The sequence below is a fragment of the Annulohypoxylon maeteangense genome (genome assembly GCF_022496945.1).
Source record: "Annulohypoxylon maeteangense strain CBS 123835 unplaced genomic scaffold GGS22scaffold_16, whole genome shotgun sequence".
Lineage (NCBI taxonomy): Eukaryota > Fungi > Ascomycota > Sordariomycetes > Xylariales > Hypoxylaceae > Annulohypoxylon > Annulohypoxylon maeteangense.
The window spans coordinates 45,180-61,079 of NW_025953263.1; the positions used below are offsets into that span (position 1 = coordinate 45,180).

General features: G+C 47.0%; 7 protein-coding genes and 1 non-coding gene across 8 annotated transcripts; 2 read left to right on the forward strand and 6 right to left on the reverse strand.

The window, feature by feature from the left end:
* The first annotated feature begins 9 nt into the window (after positions 1–9).
* Positions 10–1,570, forward strand: GGS22DRAFT_47852 (ribosomal protein S17-domain-containing protein). Its single transcript, XM_047967189.1, has 4 exons — positions 10–239; positions 314–389; positions 574–812; positions 901–1,570. Exons 1-4 carry the CDS (start codon positions 138–140, stop codon positions 967–969), a joined length of 486 nt encoding a protein of 161 aa, XP_047815941.1. The 5' UTR covers positions 10–137; the 3' UTR covers positions 970–1,570.
* Positions 1,571–2,053: 483 nt separating this feature from the next.
* On the reverse strand, positions 2,054–3,914 carry GGS22DRAFT_47860 (FAD-binding domain-containing protein). Its single transcript, XM_047967190.1, has 5 exons — positions 3,614–3,914; positions 3,342–3,558; positions 2,873–3,261; positions 2,451–2,818; positions 2,054–2,398 (listed from the first exon to the last, which is right to left on the reverse strand). Exons 1-5 carry the CDS (start codon positions 3,785–3,787, stop codon positions 2,137–2,139), a joined length of 1,410 nt encoding a protein of 469 aa, XP_047815942.1. The 5' UTR covers positions 3,788–3,914; the 3' UTR covers positions 2,054–2,136.
* A 463-nt stretch (positions 3,915–4,377) lies between these two features.
* GGS22DRAFT_170091 (uncharacterized protein) lies at positions 4,378–5,832 on the forward strand. The gene is made up of 2 exons (XM_047962411.1): positions 4,378–5,012; positions 5,107–5,832. Exons 1-2 carry the CDS (start codon positions 4,512–4,514, stop codon positions 5,584–5,586), a joined length of 981 nt encoding a protein of 326 aa, XP_047815943.1. The 5' UTR covers positions 4,378–4,511; the 3' UTR covers positions 5,587–5,832.
* Positions 5,833–6,159: 327 nt separating this feature from the next.
* GGS22DRAFT_t115 lies at positions 6,160–6,279 on the reverse strand. The gene has a single exon. It is a non-coding gene; the product is annotated as a tRNA-Gln (tRNA).
* A 1,026-nt stretch (positions 6,280–7,305) lies between these two features.
* On the reverse strand, positions 7,306–8,243 carry GGS22DRAFT_170244 (uncharacterized protein). The gene is made up of 2 exons (XM_047962413.1): positions 7,544–8,243; positions 7,306–7,461 (listed from the first exon to the last, which is right to left on the reverse strand). Exons 1-2 carry the CDS (start codon positions 7,619–7,621, stop codon positions 7,360–7,362), a joined length of 180 nt encoding a protein of 59 aa, XP_047815944.1. The 5' UTR covers positions 7,622–8,243; the 3' UTR covers positions 7,306–7,359.
* Positions 8,244–9,283: 1,040 nt separating this feature from the next.
* On the reverse strand, positions 9,284–11,199 carry GGS22DRAFT_170247 (uncharacterized protein). The gene is made up of 3 exons (XM_047962414.1): positions 10,564–11,199; positions 10,272–10,475; positions 9,284–10,192 (listed from the first exon to the last, which is right to left on the reverse strand). Exons 1-3 carry the CDS (start codon positions 10,725–10,727, stop codon positions 9,910–9,912), a joined length of 651 nt encoding a protein of 216 aa, XP_047815945.1. The 5' UTR covers positions 10,728–11,199; the 3' UTR covers positions 9,284–9,909.
* Positions 11,200–11,750: 551 nt separating this feature from the next.
* Positions 11,751–14,095, reverse strand: GGS22DRAFT_195892 (uncharacterized protein). Its single transcript, XM_047965739.1, has 5 exons — positions 13,992–14,095; positions 13,894–13,933; positions 12,356–13,829; positions 12,131–12,301; positions 11,751–12,080 (listed from the first exon to the last, which is right to left on the reverse strand). Exons 1-5 carry the CDS (start codon positions 13,999–14,001, stop codon positions 11,841–11,843), a joined length of 1,935 nt encoding a protein of 644 aa, XP_047815946.1. The 5' UTR covers positions 14,002–14,095; the 3' UTR covers positions 11,751–11,840.
* Positions 14,096–14,489: 394 nt separating this feature from the next.
* Positions 14,490–15,840, reverse strand: GGS22DRAFT_191283 (uncharacterized protein; the record flags this gene model as incomplete). Its single annotated transcript, XM_047965095.1, has 5 exons — positions 14,490–14,896; positions 14,952–15,016; positions 15,069–15,145; positions 15,209–15,625; positions 15,679–15,840. The coding sequence occupies 5 exons, from the start codon at positions 15,838–15,840 to the stop codon at positions 14,490–14,492; spliced, it is 1,128 nt and encodes a 375-aa protein (XP_047815947.1).
* Between the last annotated feature and the right edge of the window lie 60 nt (positions 15,841–15,900).

The following is a 15,900-nucleotide window of genomic DNA, read 5'->3' on the forward strand; positions in this document are numbered from 1 at the left end:
AAGCGAGCCCACACAACTAAACATTTGAGATTTTTCTATTTTCAATTTTCGGCAACTTTTCGCATTATCGCAACTACAACACCACCCACGATTTCCGACATCAACCACATTTGCGACTTCGACAAAACATCGCAAACATGGCCACGGAATTAACTGTTCAGTCGGAGCGTGCTTTCCAGAAGCAGCCCCATATCTTCCAGAACTCAAAGGTCAAGGCCAAGTCCACGAGACCTGGCAAGGTAAGGCGACGCCGTCATTATCCTAACATCTCGTCAGCTAGGCCGAATCCCTTTCTAACCACTTTATTCTGTAGGGTGGCCGCCGATGGTTCAAGGATGTTGGTCTGGGTTTCCGAACCCCCAAGACCGCGATTGAGGGAAGCTACATCGGTACGTGAATACGCGAAATATGTGCGAAAAGGGTTGAAAATGTTCTATGTCTTGTTGGTTGGATTATCAAGCGGCCTTAAGGGTCTTGGGGTTTTTTTTAAAAATCGCGCGACGCTCGCGATCTAAGACGATGATTTCTTCTTCAACGCGATGCGAAGCATGATGCTAATTCTGATAATAACAGACAAGAAGTGCCCTTTCACCGGTCTCGTCTCTATCCGTGGCCGTATCTTGACCGGCACCGTTGTCTCTACCAAGATGCACCGAACCATCATTATCCGACGCGAGTACCTGAAGTTCGTCCCCAAGTACGCCCGATACGAGAAGCGACACAAGAACTTGGCTGCACACGTCTCTCCGGCTTTCCGTGTTGAGGAGGGTGACCAGGTTACGGTTGGCCAGTGCCGACCTCTTAGCAAGACTGTACGTTCTTCCTTTCTACGGATTATGCCGCGGAAAAAACGGCACAACCATTTTCTTGAATGGATGACTAACGTGGTTGGTATGATAGGTCCGATTCAACGTTCTTCGTGTGCTTCCCCGAACCGGCAAGGCGGTGAAGAAGTTCAGCAAGTTCTAAGTTGGGGATCTTTCCTGGGCATCGATGGCGTTGTTACTTCATGGTTCTTCATGATCTCAGATTCGGAACGGGCGATTCATAGGCATTCTGCTGGGGCACAAAGATGCACCATCAGCAGTTCTGAGAAATAAAAACGGATATACCACAAATTATATTATCTCCCAGAGTTGTGAGCATGACGTGGAAAGGCTTATTTGTGGCGTGCAACTATTTGGCTTGATGAAAAAACAGGTGTAAGGCCTCTACTAATGACATGTTACGCTTCCAGGCTGTTTGACCACACATACAAGTAGTCAATCCGCTCTTAACCTGCTTGATGCTCAGGCATCTCATACAATTTTACATCCGCCTACCTCCTTCTGGTCGACCGGGATCTTTGGTCAAGCAACTTTTCATGATCGGATAAGGGATCTGACAGGCTATGATGCTTCCATTAAAGATTGTTTAATATGCCAAATTCCTACGTCCAAGTCTGTTCCAATGCACATAGTCTACGCAGTGTCTCCTTTGCTCGCCTTTTGCGACTACTAACCAAGCAGCAGTAGCATCATTACAAATAGTATTTCTCACGTCTTGGCCTCGACGTGAAAGCTACTCTCATGTCTGAAGTTATCGATATCGTCCTCAACCTCCGTCTAAATTTGGATGCTATGATCGGCCTTGAGATACAGTATATGAGCTATACCAAGAGGTGATTCAGGACAGCAAGATCACCAAGCAGAGAGAACCGTATAGGGAATTTGAAAAGAACAGTCAGGTAATTGTAGCGACATATCTGGACGAGAAATCGTATTTTCATATATATTATAGGTGGAGAGAGCTACAGTGCCAGGCGACGAGGGAAAGTTACCCATGCTAAAGGGATTTCTGGTCGTTGGACCTACAAAAAACAGTTGGAGAAGATAGACATGATTCTTCGGACTATGGTTGGAGGTGTACTGGCTGAATCTCAGTTGAGCCAGTCTGAGTAAACGAAAAAGCAGTCCCTATCTGCTTGACGTTGACATGCGGTGCTATGAAAGAAAGCTCACAAGTTGCAATGTTATTAGTTTCTAGTTTGTATGTCAAGTATTTGGTTTCATAAGTGGAAGCTAAGTACCTACTAAGCACTAGGTAAGTAGCTATTGAATGCCTGACCTCTATTTGGTCCGCACCGTGACACTTGATTCATGGATATTCTGTTGGCAAGACATGGTGGTACTTGAATACACTGTCTGGGTCCCATTCCTTCTTCAACTTCGCGAGCCTAGGAAGCTTGTCTTTCCCATATATCTGCTCAAGTGTCTCATCGCCATAGGCATAGTTTACGTATACTGATAGATCAGGATATCCCGACGTAGCAACAATGTCCAGACGTAGCTCACGAGCCAAAGCATTCGCTGACTCCTCTACCGGATTTCCTGGCTCAGTCCAGGCCATAAAGAAAATGCTATGAATTGAATTAGCAAATGAGGAAAATCAAAAGGTCTGTTTTAACGCACAAGTCGCCTTTGGCGTCCCGCCATGGATAGGCCGTATCGTCGTTAGGCACGGCAACCACAGCTTCATTAGAGTAAGTTTGGAGTGTAATACTACTAGCCCGAGCATCAGGATTTGCCTTACAAAAGGCATCGAATTTATTGAAAGTTGACTTCCACGTGTCAACCGCAAACCTACGAATGTTGGCCGATGACAGATCGTAAATACGTCCGGGAGGAGTTTCGGCCCCAATCGGTATCGTGTGTTGCACCTGGCTATAAAGGACACTACTCATACGTAGATTCGGTGGTTTAAGATCTAAAAAGGGTGCGATAATCTGGAAAGCTTCTGATCCAGGGCCACAATAGATGAATGTAGCTAGGATCTGTGTCTACATAGGCCGTAAGTTTTGAAGTTGATCAATATGATTAGAGGTAGAACTTACAGCATCCGAATCCACATCCCAATTATAGAGAGTAATTATTGCTAATTTAGGAGGTATTCTGTCTTCAAGTGTTTGAAGAACATCAAGATATGCATCCTTTAGGTCTGCTGGGTATGTAGCGTTGATAGTAAAACACTGCGCGTTGTTAACAGCCTTATGGAGTTGATAGGTAGCTGATGTAATAATGCCAAAATTCGCTCCAGCGCCGCGGATACCCCAAAACAAATCCGAATTAACATGATCGGATGCTTCTACGAGATCCCCATTTGCGGTAATGAGGCGCACGGATCGGAGACAATCGATCATCAAACCGAAAAGCCCTTGGAATGGTGAGAGACCAGCCCCTATGGTCACGCCAATAACACCAACAGTGAGACAACTACCAACAGCTTTGAATGGTCAGCACAAGAGAATTTCGAAACATGGCACATAGGATAGGAACAATTAGAAAAAGGCTTCTAGAACTTACGAAGTGCATACCCAGCCTTCTCTATCGGACCGGTAATGTCTCTAAGCTTGACTCCTGGTCCAATGGTTAGAGTACCGTTGGCCTTGTCAACGCTGAATGTGTTCATCTGACTAAGGTCAATAGCCAAGCCACCATCAAATTCTCCTAGCGTTATACCGTAGCCATGACGGCCTCCCATAGCTAGGAATGGAATATCGGCGGCTCGTGCGGCTTTGACCTAATCAACTCGTTAACAAGGTGTTCGCAAACTCGACATGTCAACATCTTCGTACGATTTTCGCTACATCCTCTTCACTCTCTGGGATGACTGCTGCGTTAAACCTTGGAGGCTTATAAATAGACCATCGCCATGTCGCATCGGTGAACTCGTCCGAACCCGGATGGAGGATTTGCGTACCGGCGGGCCACGAAACATCTATTCCGGGGAAAGGAGAGGTTTCCTCCATGATCAAACGGGCAATCAAACGTGTATAGTAGGAAGGAATTCCAGAGCCATGGGACTGGAAATACCGCCAAATTTATGCAATTGAGAAAACGGTGAATTATACACGGACACGCATTCTCTGCACTTGTAGCATCGAAAGTAGGTATATACACTACTTAGGTACCTACCTGTAAGGAAATCCATCTTGAATTATCATTCAGCGCTAGTTAGGTATTAGAATGAAGCTTTTGCATATAACCGCAAGACATGGCGCATATTCTTCGAATCATTCGTGATTCCTCCCGTCCTCGCCCGTGGAAGGCGTCGACTACACATTATCTATCGGCGCCACAGGTTTTAAAAAGGAATAGAGAAACTGTTTTCAGTTCAGAGTGGAATTCTACGCGAGAACTAGAGTGAAAAGAAGCTCCGAGAATGTTCAAAAAATGCAAATTTATAAGTAGAAACATCTTATGCTGGCGGTGACGTTGGAGTTGATGATTAAGGGGCCGGCGTAATTATGTAATAGTGGGTCTTTTGCATAAGTGTATATATTTGCATAAATGGGAATTATTCTTGTTCTCCGATAAGGATAGAGATAACGATCTTTTTGACATGACGAAATATGTACATCCATACCTAATACTGTAATACACACAATTGGATGCTCTCAAGAACCCCTCGAATAAACCCCACGAAGCCAACAGACGCCCGTACCTGGACACTCCGCAATCTTTTGATCCGCCATGGGCTGGTTGGACAGCCTCTGGTCGTCGAACACGACCGACGATCCCCTCCGCTCACTCGACCCCAAGCTCCGAGAATTCCTCGAGAAGGAATCGCCTGTGAAATACAGCTCCGCGCAGCAGAAACAAGAAGCTGCGGCTGCGGCCGAAGCCAGACAAAAGCAAAGTGACAAGCAAAAAGAAGACGAGAATGCAAAGAGCGAGGCCCCGACAGTCCCGCCGCAGAGCCAATTCCAAGATGGCCGGTATGCGCACATCTGGAAGACATACCGGCCGCTCGCCGAGATCGAGGCCGAGACCAAGAGCGACCATGAGAAGCTGATGGATGTGCTAGAGGGGTACAAGGAGCGCAAGGGGCAGATCGGGAAGGCGGCCCTAGAGAACTGCGCCATAGAGCAGGGCGACTGGCGGAAGTGTATGACCGACCCGAGCATCTCGGAGCGCTTGACCATGTGTCGCGACCAGGTCAGGAAGTTTGAGAAATGCTACATGATGCAGACTGTGGGTGTTTTTAATTCACTTCCTCATTGCCTTATTCTTTACGTGCTATCACTTGGTAGTGTAGGGCTATGCTAACTCTCTATGTCTACCACAGCGACTTTTAAAAGCCCTCGGCTACCTATCAACCTACAACCGCTCCCCCGAAATCGAAGAAGACATCCAACTCCACGCCGACGCGCTATACCAACGCTTCCTTGCGCAAGAAGCCGAGATCGCAGCCGCGAAGGCGGAAGGGCGCCCAATACCGAAGTTCACACCGTTGATACCGCGCCTAAACCAACCACAGCAAAAACAACAGCAAGAAGAGCTGTCGACGGAACAGCAGGAGATGCTAATGGAGCGGCTGAAAAAGGTACCCGAACAGGACCGCGTTACAGAGGAAGAGGCTATTCGTGCCGAATGGCGCGCGAAGGCTGAGGTCGCGTCGCAGGTCGAAGGGTTGTGGAGGAAACAGGCGATGGATAGACAGCAACGCAAAGAGAGGGGCGAGGAGACGATGTGGGATAAACTGAGTGGACCTTTTCGTGGAACTGGTGCTGTTGAAGGCGAGGGCGAAGGCCAAAATAAAACCTGACCTACGCGTCTTCATTCTGCTATATAAAGTATACTCCTCTATGCTATACCTGGGTGCCTACCCAGATATATATATGAAGTTCATGATGGATGATATGGGAGGGAATGATACATGGTGGGATCTGACGCCTACATCCAGTTACCGATTTACTGGATGCGATTGTATCATAGTTATTGCTGTTGAACACTTATGTGTGTATACTACATACGTTTTGATGAGAAGAAACTCTAATTGAATGAAATAAGCTAAATCGTTGGAATAGGGTATGTTAACCCGCAGACCTCCCCCCTCCCGCCTTCCCCCTACAACGGCCTATTAGGTGCGCCGGGCACCACCTAAACTTTTTGCTTAGGGGGGTTTGCGTAGGATATAGCGCACTTGGCGCTCTGTAATGTCCCTCTAGGCGTTGCGGGGCATGTCGTTAAATTGTCGGAACGAAAACTCAGCCAAAGTTGTGATTTTTAACGTTACAAAATACAGCCCGAGTCCAAAAAAAATTAACAACCGACCAATACAGGGAAAACCGAAAAATCAAAATAACTTAACATATCAGAGTAAAAGGTAAAATACTATAGGTCTCCCTGGGAATCGAACCCAGATTGGCGGAAGTCACCTCCTAACCCGTGCGTTAAGTTAACGAGCGCGACAGGAAGGAATCAGAATCCGCAGTGCTAGCCATTACACCAGGAAACCGTTGATTGGATGCTGCGAATGTTTATATTAGTTGCCTATATCTCAAGTACTACCGCTCGATGGATCTTATTGGCTCGGTTCATTTAGTTCACACCGCCAGCGTTCCATCGCATCCTTGTGTTATGGTCGCTGTAGATATGTTCATTTGTTTACGAGATGTTTGATGCGATATACTAGGTAGGTTGGTAGAAACGAATTCTTCTATGAAGGTGCAAGGGATTAGAACAAGTCCAATGAACACGTATTTTCCCTATCAAAGTTGAGAGAACCAGGTGTAGAAAGTGAAAAGAAAAAGGAACGTGGTATTCTCGTGGCAATTGTTTCAAATGAGAAGGAAATGGTGCAACATTGGACGAATGAATCGTGTCAATTGCCCCCCCAAAATCCCAATCCCATCCTCCCGAGAAGGATCAGCGATAATATAGCCTGCCTATCTATGGACGATTACTTCATACTTGTACCTGAAAGGATGATGGCGAAATCAGGGTCCCGTTTGACAGCACTTGGGATGCGCCGCCAAGAGATCGCCAAGTCTTGGACAAATGCTTATTTCGACAAGTTGGACCCGAAATAGAATTCATCTTGACTTCATCTCACTTTCTTCGATGTGATTGTTACCTGTAGACGCTGGTAGCATCTCCCATATCCAAGCGAGATGTCTTGTAAGACGTCCTGGCGACTGGTGATAACGAACACAGAGCAACTTGGTTTCGACATGATCGCTCAACGCCTTCTTGGCACACGCAATATCGAAAACAGCTAAGAACTGGTGGTAACCATTGGCTGAAAAATCATTTGGTATTGTTCATTGAAGGATTTCTATCGAGCGAAAGCAAATCTCACTACTTAAGACATAAACTCATTTCGTCCACCGAACCGTTCACTCATAATCGACCCCGAATGCCGTGTTATCGCCAAATGTCTCCGTGCAACGACTGTGTGGTAATTGGATGCGGGGTATGAGTCGTTTGTGCGATGAGTTGGTAACGAGCCAGGTATGATGATGTGATGCTCGTTCCACCACATTGCGGACAATTTCAAAGCGATAGCAATGGGGATGTCGTCAATGGTCGACTGCATTTAGCAGCAGCCCTCGTCGCAGGCGCAGAGACCACAGCAGATCTCACAGCCGGCCTCCTCACCACCACGGAGGTTGCCCATATCCGGTTGGGGTTCAGCGGACTGTGTAACGACAGTGTCAATTGGGCTGCTTATGTTTGATTTGCTACTCACGCAGAGCAAACAAGGACGAAAAAGAACTTACAGGCTGCTGAGTAACGATGCCGGTGTTGGAGGTCATCTCCATGGGAGCTTGCTGCTGGGGCTCTTGGGGGGCAGGCATTTTGATGAGTTTGAGAGATTGTTTTCGTTTGGGTTACGAAGAGAATGACTTTGACAAGAGTCTGAAATGGGCGACTATGGCGAGAGAGAAATACGAGTAGAAGACAAGAGCGGTGAGGACTTCTTCTATTTCATCGAAGTTGGGGAGGGGGGAGTGATCTCTTTATCTATTCGGCGGATATAACGGCAGGATCACTATGGGAGGCAGCCCAATGCATATCCCATCCTACCTTCCATCCAATCGTCTAATGTCTATCGTGATTGCCGATTGCCCTTGTGTTCCTGGGGCTTGGGGGTACGAGCAACGTACCTGCCTCCTACGTGCCTAGGTAACTGTAAACAGGGGCATACCTGACCCCAGAACCTTAACAGGCAGACAAGTTTTGGTAGGGACTAGGAGACTTCCTGGAAGAAAAGTTGTAAGGGCTTGTATGGAACCCCGGTCCTCAGTTTGATTGGAAACAACACGGGACCCAGCCTACTGCAAGCCACAAAAGCTTGTAAAAGGCTTGTTATCGAAGTTGTTTGGAAGGACCCATTGGGATTGAAGATCCCCCGTGAATGTTGTCAATTCGTACTACCTGACTCACTTCCTACCTGGCAACTACGTAGTATGTGATTGCCGTACGTGGTGCAAGTCCACATCAACATTGATCCAGAACTTATGATCACGAAGACTTTAAACATACAACGTCAAATTTTTCAATGTACCTAGGTAAAGACAAGCTCTCGGTTGGCGGTCATCATTTCAAGTCGTAAGCTGCTTGCGACGTAAATTGTGGCGCTCTGTATTTGATACTGCTCATATTTTGCTAATGCATGATACCTTAGAGATACCTAGGTACACAGTACCTACATGAAGTGGATGGTTCAGATGGGGTTACAGCTTGCAGGTAGCCAATCATTTCCCCACGACGACGATCTAGGTACTTCGATACGGGAAATAGTTGTTCTGCTGCGCTCTAGAGGCCGGCGGTTTTCAATCCCAATGAAGCTAAGCTTTCATGATCTATCTGTCGGCCAGTCCGCTTATATCCAAGCGCCCATATATTGTATATACGGCGTATACGAACAAGCTATCTTAAAGCGGTACGCGGCATATGTAGGTACATAGCATAGCCCTACGGACGTACAAGCATTCAATTGATATCTAGAACTCTTACCGCGGATGTAACTATGATAATTGACGATAATCTCTGTGATAAATAACTCAATTGGAAGAACATATAATATCAAGGACAGTGACAGTGGCTATGCCCTCCTTGATCGTATTTGAACTTGGAAATCTTGTTGTTCGTCCGTATGAAACATACTAACTATCCCATGTGTCATTCCCACCACTCCATAATGCAAGCGTCCTAACCAACAAAAGACAAGCCCGACGTCGTACGTTAATATCTGGATGTTTATGCACTATTTTCGATAGCTTAGGTAAGTTCCGGCAATTCTAACTGCCTAGGTGCTTCCGTATGTCGATCTATATCAACGACGTAAGTAAACAGAACTGACAGATGTTGGAGAAGGGCTAGATTCTAGTAAAAAGAGGCTGGGAGGGGCGGAGTGGATGGGTTAGCTATGTAGGGCTAGATTTCGCTGCTAGAGGTCCTTCTAATATAAAAATGCAATTCCCTTCCCAAAAAAGGAAGGGTTCGGTAGCTTCCCAGAGACAAGCTTTGGCCGAACCTTGGGAAGCTTTGATGGCTTAGATGCCCCAGATATTTGGACCGCTTGGACCACGCGGAGTTCTTCCTTCTTGCCGAGTTCCGTGTCGGCTAAACTCGGGCTAACTAATTTCTTGAGGGTACTTGAGTACAAGCACGATACCGCGCCTCAGTTTCAAAAAGAGAACCGGACGAGATGGGGTTCTTTTGAGACCTACACATTCCACTGGAAACATAAATCACACTGCTCCCATAAGCGATGATCTTACCAACCTGGCAACATTCAGCATGGTTAAGTGACTATCATTGACGTATGAAACAGTCCAGCTCGTACTCGGATGACATGAAGAGCTGCAGTCAGTTATAAGGGCTTAGGTGAGCCCCCTTCTCGCAGTGTACGCGATGTACGCGATGTACGGTATTAATGTCTATCAACAATTCTCTTAACCGCCTTTATATGTCCACATCCACCCCCCAGGCAAGAAATAATATGCACAAAACACAGTCGCACAGTGGAAAGATCAAAATCCGGTCCTTGTCCAGTCCTCTCCCGCTTTCGACGCAATGCAATCCTTCAACCCGTCCGTCAGACCAATGTGATTGTCTCATAAGTCACCGACGAGAGGTCCTAGTTCCGGTCCCGGTTGTCTAGCTCGTACAAGGGGCTGGGCTGACGCGGGGAGTATGCCATAGTTGTGTTTCCGTACTCCGGCGGTTCCACCAACGGCGTCTTGTACTCCGTATTGACGTTCTCGTTGAGGTATCCGGACTGTGTCTCCACGCCGACAGCCATGCCCGACATGAGGTCGACTGGGTTTGAGGCGCGGGAGTATTCACCGCCTTCATAGAAACCGTGACGTTTGCGGTGGACGATGATGGCTGCGTGGACAAGTTGGACCATGGATGTCAAGCTATAAGTAGGTGTCAGTTATATGGTCGTTTATCTAATTCTGCCGATGGTTCAAATGAATCTGGGTAGGCAGTACGTACAAGAGAATTAAGGTTAAAACTATGGCGATAAGCGACACCGAGAGGACGTTTAGAATGAAAAGGATACCCCAGATTGCGGACTTGAGGCATGCGTTCGTCAGAAATAGTGCCGGCGGCATTCGCTTCTTCGCAATCAGGACGATCTCGACGATGTTCATTATAATATTCACGGAGACGATGCCGATCTGGAGGCCAGCAGCGGCGCTATGGTTTCATTACAATGTTAGCTAGAGCTTCTCTCTCCTTTGCCGTCAAACTCCTTTCCCTGTTTTCCTATGGGAGAAACGCTTACGTGAAGAACCCTCGCCATTCCCTAAAGTTTTTAGGACGGTTGTTCGATGCTATAAGCCATATTATCCATGACGATGCAGCTAGGAGGATTAAGCAGACGATGAATTGGATAACCCAAACGGTAACGGTGACGCTCTTCTTGTACGGGTAGTTGTGTCTCGCCATGACGTCGGGTGGAAAAATGCTTCTGTGGTTTGCGATGATAGGAATAGGTTGGTCGGTGAAGGGTAAATACCTGTCGAAGAACAAAAGAGAAAAAAACTTGAGAAATTAAAGAGAGACGATGAAATGAATAAAAGAAGGTGAATCAAAATTTCCTCTAAAAGATAACTAATTGCTGCCTTCTGCATGAGCCGTAAATATCGATTGATATGCGGTCACAGCTACCCCATACAACGCAGTTGGCTATTGCAGCTGGCTGAGTCGCGTTGCCAAGAGCTTCCAGTAAGGCGTAGCAAACCGGGACCTGCTGCTGCTGTTGCGCCGTATGGCACGATCCAAATTAAATGAGACTTTATATGGAGAAGTTCGACCGCATTTTCGACATCTGGAGAAATTTCATTCATTCAACGCAGGTAATGATGACATCTCACCAGACATGCGTCCCAGATAGAGTCTATCAATAAAAGAAGAATCGCTTCTCAACGTGTTTCCCCTCAAGCATACTGAAGACATTATTTTTATGGGTTGTGGCGCTGTTTCTTCTTTAATTATAACTTCAAGGTCGCAATGGCTCGGCGTTTACAGCCATTATGGTCATTTTAGGGAGCCAAGTCTCCCATCCATCAATACCAAGACCAACATGAATCCTCCTTGTCGCCAAGGCTTAACAAGGCTGAAAGCGAGAACGAAGATGAGGATGAACCCCACAAACAGCACGTGTCGTCCAGATTCCTTGAAAACATGTCTAGGTATCCTGGAATATTCTCTTCGAAAATTGCTGTTTAACATCCAGTTTGTTAGATCGGTACGGGTCTTGTTATTCTGGATGACGCGCAGGATGCTGCTGTACGCCTACCCAGATGATATGGAAGGAGTCTCTAGATATGCTAAGCCTGCTAAGGTCTTGGTCTTTACTAGGGGTTTGAGGTTTGGTTGAAAAACAACGTTTGGGGATGCTTCCAGGCGTGGTGTTCATATTAAGCCACTTATGTTCATCTTAATAACGGGCTCCAATCCCAGAATCGGCTCTAAGTATCTCTGTCCAGTAAAGGCAGAGAATAACTTTCTGCTAGAATACTATTAGGGCCGATTGGTTCCCTCTACTTTGTTCATCCATCATCTTCGCTCAAGAACAGCCGCAGTACGTTCGAGCAAAGCATTGAAGTCTTTGATCTGCTTCAGATTTCCCCCTCCGTCACTAGCAACACTCGCCTGGCCAACCACTCTCGAAATCAACAGCTCTAGATTCGCTAACTCAGCTGCCTTCTGTGCTTTCGGGTTGAGGTCTGGAGCCGATCTTCCATTCTCGATAGCTAACTCAATATCGTCCATCGCAGAGGAAAGTCCTAGTTGATGCTAGTACGATGTTAGTAAAATGCTAGGCTTATGATTGTAGATAGACATACTAGTGATTCTCTATTTGCTGTTTCGTGACGGACCCTCACCGCATCCATCTTTAAAGCTACCTGCTCTCTCTCCGCGCGGATCCGCATTATTTCCGTTCGAAGCGTAAGTTTCTCTTTTTGGACTGACCGCACACGCTTCTTAAGCGCGTGCATGGTGTCGAGAGCGATGGTCTAAATATCGATATTAATTGATATTCATACTTAAATTTTATTGTAGTGACTTACGTGTTCTAGAAGCCTCGTTCGCAGCTCCTCTTGAAATGCCTCTAAAGCTCGTAATTTTGTCCTAAATTCCCTCTTCGTCTGTGCGTCCTTCGCGTTAATAGCCGCCTCTTGTAATGTCTCCAAACTCGATTCGATGACTTCGTCGCATATTTGCGAAAGCACGTCGATCACGTTGACGCCCCCGCGGTTGGCGAATGGAATCTCGGCATTGAGAATATCTGCGTCGGTGTCACCTTCATTTTGGTGCGTTCGTTTTGTGTATCTTTGTACGATAATTGGGATCGCTTCACCATCGCTTCGTCGTCGCGGAGCTGCCTTATTCTTTTTAGCCTTGGGAGGCTTGGGTTGTGATTGTACTGCCGGGCTATTTTGCACTCTTTGTTGTCTGCTTTTCTTTCTTGGACGAGTCTCCTCGGTGGCTCTAGTATGCAGCTCCGGAGACTCTTCTCGAGGCAAACTAACCCGCGGACGTTTTCGACCGATCTTTCGGGCTGCTGTTTGAACGTCGATTTCTTCAGCAGGTTCATTATTATCGGGCTCGGCTTCTTCTACTTCTTCTACCTCCTCTTCTTGGACCTCTTCTTCAACCTCTTGCACTGGTTCAGGTGGCCTGATGGGAGACTTAGGCTTCCTTAGCTTAGGTTTTCTGGGACTAGCAGTACCTGCAGCCTCGGGAGGTGAAGATAGCGCATCTACCGTACTAGGGGTATTGATTCTATTTTGACTTCGTGTGGTGCGCGCGGATTCGGCGGGAGCAATCGGCGTCGTCTCTTCGCCATCGTCGTTTGTAAAAGCTACCGATGCCCTCACACCTGTTCGCGTTGATCGCGCCGAAGCTGCACCTAAGGTGGCACCGCTAATCCTACTCTTGCGCGCTAGAGGTGATGACACAGTGAACTCATCTGTAACGCCGTTATCGTCATCTATTACGGTTCTTAGTAATCTAGCGCTTCGAGAAATGCTTTCGGTGACTCTAATAGAGCGTCTTTGACCACTTCCTGGGGCTTCGGCTGGACTTTCGGTGACTTCCTCATCTACGACGCCTGTAAATATCGGAGAAACTGGAGACACATGCGATCCTTGATGCTGTATTGTCGCTGGTAAGGATTCTTCCAATGGCTCCTCTTCATTCGGTGGCTCTGAAGGTGCTGGATCCGGATCTGTCTGGGGTTCTAAAGGCGGTTCTGAGCGAAGTTCTGGACTGGGTTCTCGGATAACGTCATAAGGGTCGGCTCTAGCTTCGTTATATTGTGCAGATATTCTTCTCGACGATCTAGTTGTGCTAGATGTTGGCTGTGAGCTTGGTGAGCCAGCCTCAGGATTCAACCGCCGTCGCTTCGCAGAAGTATTGGGCTCTGATCGTGGCGCGGATTGTGGTACGGATTGCGGTGGTGGTGGGGTCGAGGAGGGAGCAGGAGGTTCCTCAAGACCGGGGAGGACGAAACCGAATGAGTCGTCGGCAACTTCGTGACGTCTACGTGACAGGTTGTTAGAGAGGACACCAAGAGGACACCAAGACCTATATCGACGATACATACCCAGCCCCACGCATGCGCTGTTGCATGCGCTCCTCACGGCCTGATTTCCAGTATTAGTACAAAGTACATATCCGATGACAATTGCTATCTCTACTTACTGGTAGCCATGTTGAAGTATGATTTGAATTGATGGTATAGCTTTAGCAAGCTACGTTCTGACCTACACCGAATCCAATATCATATTATAAAATGTTGTATGAAGATAATACCCAGTGATGTTGACGTAGGTGTCAGTCGCGTCTGGATACGCGCCACAATTAACTTCCGATAACCGATAAGGAGAGTGTGGCTATTTGGAGCACACCTGGCGAGCAGCTGGCAGCACCGGCTTATCGTTATTTTATCCGAATCTAAAGCAGCCAATTGAGAGTCAAATTTCTTCAACGTCAAACTTCTGCTTTCAGTTTAAGAAATTGCAGAAATCTAGCTTCCTAAGCTATGAGATTATGAAATTTTCGACTACCTACTAGGTAGGCAGGATTGATATTCTTAGAGAAACTCGATCTAGCGTCAGATAGGATCAGACGACCCACAGTACGAATCATTCAAGCATGGACCACGGCCTCGATACAATCTTGCAATAGGAGTCTATAAAGCTATACAGCTCTTCCGAATTCTATCCTATCCAAATCGTGCCCAAAGCCGTCTGGATCGAATCCGTCGTCAAAGTGTACGGTATTTCGAATGTCAAAGCTGATGTGCACCTCTTGGGTTCTCGTGATCCCTCCGGAACCGGCCCAGCTCAAAGCAGTCTTGTGGCTCTCTTGATCATTCGAATATCGCAACATCCGCGGCCGTTGACCAGCAAAAGGAGTTTGGCCACTTATTCGTCTTGACCTCCGCCCTAGTGATCTCAACGCGCCCCTAACTGATCCCGTATCGCGAACCCAAGCAACCGATTCCCTGATATCGCGTATAAACACTCGAAGAACTGGGATAGAAGCGGCCATGATGGTTGTAGCAACCTCAGCGCTACCCCAAATGACCAGATTACCTCCCTCATCTATTAAATATGAGTGTTGTGTACATTTCATTGACTAGTTTTAGTGGCGACTTACAAAAGAAGTCCTCGCCATGAGGTCTCTGTAGGTAGTAGCACTTCACGATTGCGGTGGCACCAGCACTAAAGGAAGTCAGCATCTGAAACCTAACTACCTAGGAATATAGATACTCACCACATCCCCATACTCATAGCAACCGCTACTCCAACTCTCTCCTTAGTTTTCATTTTAAGATGCCAGATAAGTGGCCACTACAAGATCGAAGTCAGCGTGAGCCCATCCTTAGAGAGCCTTTAACTAAGGGGTTCTCTCACTGGAAGTAGCGCAAGGACAAAATCCATCAAGGCCGAATATGCCGAAGAGAACATGCCAGTGATCCTGCTGAAGTCGTGCCGACAGACACCGGGAATAGTTTCATCCCAAGATTTCGCCACAGGAGAACATTGAAGAAAGAGGGCTAGTGCCCCAAGTGTCATCGAAACATTCATAGAAACAATGATCACCCAAAGAAACACCTTCATTTTCCCTCGCATAATGCGCAGTAGGGTAACCGCGAAAGATGTTTTACTCCACGAGATTGCCAATGTTAGCAAGAAACCAACTATGGTTTCTCTTAAAGTCACAGCAACCTGGTTTCCAGGACCATACTCCAGAACCGCATCTTTTGTGTGTTTCCCGAACCCCACCGCTACGTTGATGCTGACCAAAACGTTGCAAACCAATTGGACGACCTAAAGAACTACATTAGTAGGAGACCTAAGATTATACCGCTAATGATCTTTACCCAAGAGATGATGAGCAGGTAGTCATCATATTGCAGCGAGACATGCCGCTTAAACTTGCAGTATACCCGCAGAGATAAGAATACACAGGCCAACGAACAACAAAGCCACAATCCAACCATCAGGTTGGGTCCCAAATTTGGTACATCATGATGAGGATCCATCTCGAGAGACTGTGTTGTCGTTGACAAGGAGAATTTTCAAAGGAGCTCCAGAGCGTGGAC

Bases quoted from the DNA above. Each gene is read 5' to 3' on its own strand.
- GGS22DRAFT_47852 (XM_047967189.1), top strand. From the start codon at position 138: ATGGCCACGGAATTAACTGTTCAGTCGGAGCGTGCTTTCCAGAAGCAG. The intron at 240-313 runs GTAAGGCGACGC...TTTATTCTGTAG, and splicing joins AGTCCACGAGACCTGGCAAG to GGTGGCCGCCGATGGTTCAA. The intron at 390-573 runs GTACGTGAATAC...TGATAATAACAG, and splicing joins GATTGAGGGAAGCTACATCG to ACAAGAAGTGCCCTTTCACC.
- GGS22DRAFT_170244 (XM_047962413.1), bottom strand. From the start codon at position 7,621: ATGCCTGCCCCCCAAGAGCCCCAGCAGCAAGCTCCCATGGAGATGACC. The intron at 7,462-7,543 runs GTAAGTTCTTTT...GTCGTTACACAG, and splicing joins GCATCGTTACTCAGCAGCCT to TCCGCTGAACCCCAACCGGA.
- GGS22DRAFT_195892 (XM_047965739.1), bottom strand. The intron at 12,302-12,355 runs GTAAGTCACTAC...ATCGATATTTAG, and splicing joins GAACGAGGCTTCTAGAACAC to ACCATCGCTCTCGACACCAT. The intron at 12,081-12,130 runs GTATGTCTATCT...ACATCGTACTAG, and splicing joins CAGCAAATAGAGAATCACTA to CATCAACTAGGACTTTCCTC.
- GGS22DRAFT_170091 (XM_047962411.1), top strand. From the start codon at position 4,512: ATGGGCTGGTTGGACAGCCTCTGGTCGTCGAACACGACCGACGATCCC. The intron at 5,013-5,106 runs GTGGGTGTTTTT...TGTCTACCACAG, and splicing joins AATGCTACATGATGCAGACT to CGACTTTTAAAAGCCCTCGG.
- GGS22DRAFT_170247 (XM_047962414.1), bottom strand. From the start codon at position 10,727: ATGGCGAGACACAACTACCCGTACAAGAAGAGCGTCACCGTTACCGTT. The intron at 10,476-10,563 runs GTAAGCGTTTCT...ATGAAACCATAG, and splicing joins GAATGGCGAGGGTTCTTCAC to CGCCGCTGCTGGCCTCCAGA. The intron at 10,193-10,271 runs GTACGTACTGCC...ACCTACTTATAG, and splicing joins GTTTTAACCTTAATTCTCTT to CTTGACATCCATGGTCCAAC.
- GGS22DRAFT_47860 (XM_047967190.1), bottom strand. From the start codon at position 3,787: ATGGAGGAAACCTCTCCTTTCCCCGGAATAGATGTTTCGTGGCCCGCC. The intron at 2,819-2,872 runs GTAAGTTCTACC...CGGCCTATGTAG, and splicing joins GGGATGTGGATTCGGATGCT to ACACAGATCCTAGCTACATT. The intron at 2,399-2,450 runs GTGCGTTAAAAC...TTCAATTCATAG, and splicing joins CGGGACGCCAAAGGCGACTT to CATTTTCTTTATGGCCTGGA.